The sequence below is a fragment of the Carassius gibelio genome, chromosome B12 (assembly GCF_023724105.1).
Source record: "Carassius gibelio isolate Cgi1373 ecotype wild population from Czech Republic chromosome B12, carGib1.2-hapl.c, whole genome shotgun sequence".
Classification (NCBI taxonomy): domain Eukaryota; kingdom Metazoa; phylum Chordata; class Actinopteri; order Cypriniformes; family Cyprinidae; genus Carassius; species Carassius gibelio.
The window spans coordinates 1163529-1172728 of NC_068407.1; the positions used below are offsets into that span (position 1 = coordinate 1163529).

Genomic DNA, 9200 nt, shown 5'->3' on the forward strand with positions numbered 1-9200 from the left:
GATTCGATATTTTAATGTTTTTATACACTGGTCCATTGTGGTTATTTTTTTAATTTAAACTCTGATGTCAGGATTATTCTGTACAATTATATATATATATATATATATATATATATATATATATATATATATATAAAACTATTTAATGATACTTATGTCACTAAAGTATATTAAATTTAAAATGTATATGATTGATTGCTTGGATAAGTGTCTCTTACATTAGCCACTATGTGCCATTTTCCTCATGCAGTAATATTTGACTTTCTTTCTTTTTTTCTAATATTTGACTTTCTTGCTTTTTTCCCACAATAATTCTGAATATAGAACTTACAGTAGGTCAAATAAAAAGCAGTTATGTAATAATTATCCTCAGTCAAACATGATCCCTGTACTCCCTTAGGCTTTGTGACATCCTAGAATGGTGCAACCGGTCTCACTGCAGTTAAACACGAGGACAAATATCAGCACTTTACTGTAGAAATGTTTTATTTGCATAGACAGACAACGTTTTATTGTTGTCACGTTTGATCCTAGGCACAGAATGTAACATAAAATGTGAAATATAAGGGAAAAAAAGCAGCATATAGTGTACAGACTACAAAGTCATTAAAGAGCCACATCTGTCCCGTTAACCCAAACCTAGTGAAACGTCAATATCCAACTACGGCAAATGGGTTCTGTCACTTGTGCAATATTATTATTGCAACATTATTTTAAGATGAATGAAACAATATTAAATAAACCCCACATATACGTATGCACAAATATGTATCTATGTAATGTATATATTATATTTTTATATTTTATCTCACCATCTAATATATATATAAATATTTATAGTTTCATGCATGTTTGAAAAGTTATACTTTAGGATATTTTTTGTGATATGTGATCAATGCACAAAACATGTTTAATTGGCATCTCGTATAAATGCACTGTTGTAGTCACAAAATGTAATATCAGTCAGAGGTTACAGTAGATCTGTTTACACCATTGCATCTGTATCTGTGTAAGGTGGACAAAACCAGGTGTAAACAGGGCCCTATAAGAAGGAAAAGGATGTGGATAGGAGAAGCAGAAACACTTTATTTAGGAGAGGTAACAGGAGAAGGGGTTGTCAGGGAAGCTCCTGGCTCCAAAAGCACGACGCACTCCTTCTTGGGAAGCCAGAAGGCTGGGTAAAGCGGCTCCAGAAACTCAGCCTGGTACTTGTGGATGAGCACCATGCCATTCTCCACGTCGTAGAAAGCCAGCACGCCGGCGGAATAATCCACGTAGACGCCGATCCGCGTGGCTTTGGGGACACTGAGCGGCGTCTCCACATCGCTGTGCCACGCGGAGAAGCTGCGTCCGTTCCACTGCACACACCAGGAGAAGCTGTTTCCCGTGATGCAGCTGTTGCTCTCCGATCCCTTGCGGTCGATGCTTTTGTACGTCAGGCCGATGTGAGTGCCTTCTCCTCTCATGTCCACCTCGAAATAGTGGCGTCCCATGTAGAAGCTCTCGACCGTCATCACCTGCTTGAAGTGCTGGAAGCGCTCGGGGAGCTCGGGATAGCTCTGCTGCCACGGCGTGGTGTTTGTTACCTTCTTCCGTTCTTCTGTCAGACGCAGATATTGATGAGCCGTATCTGCATCAAAGCTCAGAGGCGTGACATCTGTGGGAGAATATGGGTGAAAAGTCAAGTCTACAGTAATGTAATACAAAAAAAAAAAAAAAAGTTGAGCAGAACGGTAACATCTGGGAAGTTTGACTCAGTTTCTGTATTATAATCGCCACTGTCATTTCAATATCATAATGCACTATTTTACTTTTAATGTTTATATTTTCCATTTTTCATTTTAAGGCAATGAAATAAATTTGAGATTGTGGGCTATAAAATGTGTTGTTTTAGACTAGTGGAAAGAAAACTTTCAACATTTAAGTGTTTATTTTATTACACTTACAGTTTTTGCATTTGCAGATTTCAATTACAATACATTTTTTAAGTACTGTTTCCTCAGAATAACTTTTTCCCCACTTCAGCATCATTTTTTTCGGACTACAAGTCGCACCTTAGTATGAGTCGCATCAGTCGCACTGGACTATAAGTAGCATTTATTTAGAACCAAGAACCAAGAGAAAACATTACCGTCTCCAGCCACGAGGGGGCGCTCTATGTCTTCAGTGTAGACTACAGCGCCCTCTGGCGGCTGGAGACGGTAATGTTTTCTCTTGGTTCATGTCTCTTAGTTCATTTCTCTCAGTTCATGTCAAATTAATTTTGATAAATAAGTCGCACCTGACTATAAGTCGCAGGACCAGCCAAACTATGAAAAAAGTGCGACTTATAGTCCGTAAAATTCGATACACCAAACTCAACAGTTGTATTCCAATCTAGATCCTGAAGTTTTTTACTGAGGGTTTTGTTAATACAGTATATCAATCCACCTGATTTTCTTTTTGCACTTTATCTATTTGCGTCTGTATATTTCAATTACAATACAAATCTTTAAAAGTTTTCTCTCCACTTCAGCTGCACTAACATACACCAAATGTAAAAGTTTTCTTCCTCACTATATTTTGAAGGTTGGGGTTTGTTCATATATAATTCACCCGATTTATAATTAAAAGTTTAATTCTTGAAAAATGGCAAAAGTCTATTGTTTGTTTCTGGATGTTTACTGTATTTTATGATTTATGGAGAGATAAAAACAGATTTCCAAAATCCCCTTTGTGAACCTGGTTTTTACAGTATATTTTTAATGGAAATGTATGCAAATTAAATTTTTTTTTTTTGGGGAATTCATAATTGTTGCTCTTTTGCTGATTTGATTATCCTCATTTGTATGATTCTTTAGAAAAAAGCATCTGCTAAGTGCTTAAATATAAATGCAATCAATTAACTAGGGAAGTATGGGGATGTCACCACAAACACTCACATTTAAGAAAGTCGTCTCTGGTCTCTGGGTTCGGAATTGACATGTTCTTTTTTGACGCCATCACGGCATAAACCGTCGTCTTTATGCCTACATTATCTGTGAAATGAAAGAAGATATTTGAGTAACATAGCAAACGTCATAGAACACAAATGTTCGATTTTTCTGAATTGCTCAAATTCGTAGCAAGATGTGTCACTTGTGTGTGGAGATGTTTGTTGTTGTGCACACTGACCGTTTTTACAGGTGTCTTTGAGTTTGTTGGTGTATGAGGTCAGCAGGTTGTCGCACATCTCTTTCGTGGACTGTGTGATAATGCGACTGAATGACTGCAGTCGATCCATGAGGCCGATATAAACACCAGGTAAAGACACATCAACAGCTTCCTTTTTCCACTGGGAATACTCCTGGAAAACAATACGCATAGAATTAATACCGGAAACAATTAGAAAAACAATTAAAGATTTAAAAAGTTCAGAAACACATTTTGCAAATGCTTGGCCAACTAGTGCTATTTAAGTATTATTTATATCTGTGTATAAAATTTTTAAATGTATAAAATCTTAGTATCATTGAGAAATTTAGTGTTTATGTCGAATTATTTTCATTTTAGTTTAGGTTTATTAAATGTGTGTTTCGATCTTTGTTTTAAAATATGTCTATATTGTGTTCATTCATTTTTATTTCAGTTTTACTTTTAGTTATTTTAGTATATCAAACTATACTAAATGAAAATGATAAATGTTGCCTTTTTTATTTAAATACTAATATTTATAGAGAAATAATTTATTTGTAGATTTATACACTATTAAATTTGGTGTTTATTTTTATCATTTCAGTTTTCATTTTAATTTTAGTTGAATTTTTTGTAACCATGTTATGTTTTGTTTTGTTACTTTATTAGTGTTTTATGTTACTATTCAGATTTGATATTTTATTTTATATTTATTTTTTTTAAGTGGGTAATTGTAGTGCTTCTAATTAAGCTTATTTTTCCTTTTCGGTTTACAACAGTATTTTTAATCGTTTTAGTTAACAGTAAGCCAATGCACTGCAACTTTTTAACTTTAACTGACAGGTTCACAGATGCTTTAATTTCATGATCAACCCATCAGGAAACAGGAAGTAACCTCCTTACCTGCAGGAAGTCGATGTCATTTTTGTTCTTGGTGATTTTCTCGACCTGACTCTGTGTTTTCTTGAGTTCAGTGCAGCGTTGCTCCAGATGAACCCGGATTCCTTCGGCCTGGTGCAGCGCCTGGCGCTCCTCCACCTCTAAGATCTCGCTCACTTCTTTCTCCGCCTGCTCCACGGCTGCCAGCAGTATGTTAAACTGCTCCTCGATCACTCCACGCACCTCCTTCACAGACGCCTGCAGCCAAACAGACAGACAGAGACAACTGAAAAAGTCACCGCCAGAGCAAAACTGGAGGGAAATGCCTTTGAATGACATCCATCATCTTCATCTGTAGCTCCAAACATTTAGTCATTTCTTTCATATCTCCTCTTAAGGATGTCAGTGATGACCTATCAAATACAAGCTGACATTAATAAAACATAAAATATACAGATCTTACATTTTAAAAATGCTGGGCTGTTTTAACCCAACTTTGGGTCAAATATGGATTAACCCAATGTAACCCAACAGCTGGATTACTCCATCTTTGACCCAGCATTTTTTACAGTGTACCTAAACCTGAATTCAAAGAAGGAATGACCTCCATTACCCATTTCTAGTTAATATGTGAACTATTAAACACTCGAGTTTATGATCTTGAATAGCCAAAGTGGCTGACTATACAAAACACACCCTGGTAACAGAAGTAAAATGGGGTTTAAAGAGTTTTTAGTCAAGTCTTTAGGTCTTTGAATGTGGTGTTTTACCTCAATATTCACTGTGTTGGCCTGTAACTTGTTAATGGCGTTTTCTGCTGCTGTGACCGTCTTCACCATGTCTATCTGTTTGTCCTGGAGCTCTCTCTGTTAACACATACAGTACTGTGTATTAAAAAAAAAAAAAAATATATATATATATATATATATAGGATATAGTCACTGGTAAAATATGCAATAACTTACTTAAATACTTAAAAAAAATGTAAAAAAATAAAAATAAATTCTGATTAATATTGTACATTATAAAAGTTCATGTAACCAAAACCAGCATGCTTTTGCATATAAGTCTATTTGTTCAGTTTTGCTTTGCATTCCACAGACAAGTTCAGACAAAAACGTCCTCCAGCGAGCACACAGCTCATGTTCAGCAGAAGTCACTGTTATTCAGTGTGTAGGTTTGCTAAATGGGACATCTCAAACAATAGTGCTTTGACTCTCACATTAAAGCAAAAAGAGTACGTTTTCTCTCCACCCGATAACCCCACACACAATAGGTGCAGTGAAACCTGAAGCGGACGTGTGTCACTGATGTCCATGAGAACCCGTCTCCAGTTAAAACATGCTCAGATACACACACGTGAGAGTCTGTTTACTCATCCTGAGTTAGCAAGCTCAGCATTTGAAATAAAAGGGGTGTATTAACATTAAAGCCATTTGATGTTATGAATGCTACTCAAGTATTTAACTTCACTGACAGTGCAAATTAAAGGCTTGACTTCTCATGCATATCCACACTAGTCAATAATGTCATGAGCTCAGTGTAGTGGTTAAACTGGATATGTAAAAGAGATATGCATGTGTCATAGCTTCTCTGTTAATCAGCGGAGAGGAAGTTTGTCTCAAGGTAGCTGGACTGAACGGTTAGCTCCGTCTAACAACACAGGATTTGTGCTCTGTATGTTGTGTAATCTAATGCTCATGCTAAAACATCACTGGGAATGCCTCAGATCCTCGAAGAGACCTGGACACTCCCTGCTCTGTGCTAGAGGACAATACATCAGACTCATTCCCTTGACAGGGAACACCCTAACAAGCAGGGTGGATTGTTTTAAACCGTTGCATTTTCAGTAAAACAGTTTTCCTAACAGTTCTGATGTCCTGAATAGTTTAGGTATTCAACCTAGTTCACAAAACAGTGACATTTTGCAGAAAATTAACCCTGTTTTTCCATTTGAAAGCATAGTTGTCAAGTTCCAAAAAAAATGCACATTGCATGGACTGTTAATGTATTATTAAACCAAACTGCACGCCTTCAGAAGACTTGAAATACAATCATATGGCCAAATGTTTTAGTTTTATGGTGCTTTTGCCATATTTTGAGCCTTATATAACGCTACAAAACATTTCCATTTCAAATAAATGAAATAAAATGCTAGTTTTAACAAACATATGAAGCTGCTCAACACTGATAATAACCAGAAATGTTTCTTGAGCGGCGATTCAGCATATTAGAAGGATTTCTGAAGATTATGTGACGCTGAAGACTGATGCTGAAAATACTGCTTTGATCAGAAATAAATTGTTACATTCATTTTAAAATGTAATAATGTTTTGTGCATTACACCATTTTTGACTTGAAAAAGTTAATCATGAACTTTCTTTTCTGAGGAAAGAAAGTCATACAGGTTTGGAATTGCATAAAGGTGAGCAAATCATGACAAATATGTTAATTTTGGAGTAAATCTTGTTGCCTGTGACGCGAATGCTCATGCACAGCCGGATCTAACCACCTTTATTTGTGTAGCATGCAAATTTGCCAGAGAATTTGACCGTAAAAAACCCAGTTTTCACATGACAAAAACCATCAAGAAAAGACATCAAGGAATGATTTTAGCATGTTACAAACACATTAAACCACCTGTTGAAGTGCTGCATCATCTTGAAAACATGTCATGTTACAGACAGAGTGTTAACGATCTGGTTCTGGTCATGAGCACAGGTCTCTGTTACAGTATGTGTGACCTGATCGCATGATGAATGAACTTGATCTGATGAGATGAATGAGATCTGATCTGCATCAAACACAGAGACTGTGCTGTATGATCTAACAATAGTCAGAGCATCAACATTCTGTTCCTTATTTCACTGAAAGGATTCATTAGGTTTAAGGAGCAGTTTGCATGTTTGAGGCTAAAATCATCACCCTTTTAAGGTAAAGTGTAACTTGTTAAAGTCTAAATCAGTAAGTTGAGTGCAAATGTGGCTGAATTCGGCGCAGCATCCTACTCTTATTAATTCTGCCTTATATTTTAGTACCTTATAATAAAGTATCTTATGCATGCCAGTCTGAGCATCTTGAAACAGCAACATTGGCCTAGTGGTATGATTTTGGAGCTGGACTATCTGTTTGACTGATCAGTGGCAGACAGAGAAGTGTTTGGGAATTTATTATTTATTTATTTATTTTTTTGCATCGAATGCAAAAATTGCACATTTCACTTTTTTTTTGGTTCCAAATATATGACGATCAAAACGGCTGTGCAACATGGAGCCTTTTGCCCCAAATATATACATTCCCCCAAATCATTTTCATTCTCATTTCAAAGCAACAGATTATTTCACAGAAACTTTAGCATTTTAATCACTTAAATTAAAACTGATAATTTGTCATGCACTACTGTTCAAAAGTTTGTAGTCAATTTTTAAAAAAAAATAGTTTAATCAACAAGGATGCATTAAATTGATCAAAATTGACATTAAAGACATTTATATATTACAAAAGATATCTAATTTAAACTAAACGGTGCTCTTTTCAACGTCAAATCATCAAAGAATCCTGAAAATAAATATATCAATACTGAAAATAATAAAAAATGTTTCTCGAACAGTAAATCAGCATCTTAGAACGCTTTCTGAAGGATCATGTGACACTGAAGACAGGAGCAATGTTGCGGAAAATTCAGCTTATCATCTCAGAAATAAATTATATTTTAAAACACATTACAATAGAAAACATATATTATAATAATATTTCAAAATTTTACAGTATTTTTGATTGATTAAATGCAGCTCTGGCGAGCATAAGAAACAAAAACCACAATATTTAGAGCGTAGATTCTCATTTTAAATATTACGCAGCATTTGGGGACACTGAAAGGCGTACCTCTATCCTCGTGCGCGCCTCGGTGATGGGCACGGCGCTGTGTCCGCGGTGGTCCTCCGTCACGCACTCCTGACACACGCAGCACGCGTCGGCGCAGCAGAACAGCTCCAGCGCGCAGCGGTGCGTCTCACAGGTGCGTCTCTCGATGTCCCGCAGCGGCTCCACCAGCCGGTGGCTCTGGAACTTGACGTTCTCCAGGTGTGGCCTCAGGTGAGCCTCGCAGTACGACACCAGGCAGGTCAAGCACGACTTCGTGGCGCGGCACGGCCGGTCGATGCACGAGTCACAGGTGACATCGTTCGGCCCCAGAACCTCCTCTTCATCCTGAGGCTTCTCAGGGTCCTCTGACTCCTTCAGGTCCTCCTGAATCTTGCTTTCTTCAATAGTCTTGCAGTCTTTCTCTCCATTGGTCTGGATTTCTGTCTCTGGAGATCCATTGGTAATCTCCTCTGTGGACTTCAGATTGTTCTGCTCTGGGGTCTTCTGGAGTTTTTCTGAACTCAAGCTGTTCGTGGGTAGATCTGCTGGCAGCACCACGTCGCACATGGTTTCTCTCCTTCAGTCTTGAGCTTTGACTTCAGTTTAAAGCTAAAGCCAAGCCCTAACTTATGAGAAGTTAGTTGAATCTAAGCCACGCCCCCTGAAACGCAACTATTTCCTCATATTCTTCTCATACTGATACAGTTAGAGGCGGAGGGCGGGGCTACACTGAAATGTGGGCGGGGCTCGTATGCAGATCAGAAAGGCATGGCTTCATGTACAGTAATTATGATGTAAGTTTTGTTACAGACTGACAGAATCTTCTGTGGTTTGCTGGTTATAGTTCATTACTCACCCGAAAACCAGTTTACAATGTACAAATGAGTCAGACCTAGAAACTTCTAACTGTTCTTGCGGTTTATTTATTTATTTTTTCAGGGTAGGAGTTGTGTTTTTAAGATGCTGTATTAAAACGAGTCAATTAATAGCTTTATACAATGAAAATCTTGGCCTATAGCTTTTAAACTCATGCATGCTTCTATAGGCCTATATTCAAATAGGTGTTCATTTTGGTATTAAGTACCCTGGTGACTCTTCCTGTAATGTTTCTTCAAATGAGTCGCATGTAAAGATTGGTGTTGTGGCTCTTCAGTCTAACAGGAGAATAAGGTTTTTAGGAAACTTCTCCGAGATAAAGGTCAGTGCTGCCACCTGCTGGACAAAGAGAACTGACACATGACCCAGAGCCACAGAGCCATTTCTTTTCTAAAAAAGAACATAAGAAACGTGTTTTTCTAGACATT

At 37.2% G+C, this 9200-nt stretch overlaps 1 protein-coding gene across 1 annotated transcript; it reads right to left on the minus strand.

Moving 5' to 3' along the window:
* Nucleotides 1-468: 468 nt before the first annotated feature.
* LOC127968810 (tripartite motif-containing protein 16-like protein) lies at nt 469-8531 on the minus strand. Its single transcript, XM_052570168.1, has 6 exons — nt 7918-8531; nt 4803-4898; nt 4057-4290; nt 3154-3325; nt 2922-3017; nt 469-1657 (listed from the first exon to the last, which is right to left on the minus strand). The coding sequence occupies exons 1-6, from the start codon at nt 8461-8463 to the stop codon at nt 1086-1088; spliced, it is 1716 nt and encodes a 571-aa protein (XP_052426128.1). The 5' UTR covers nt 8464-8531; the 3' UTR covers nt 469-1085.
* Nucleotides 8532-9200: the final 669 nt, after the last annotated feature.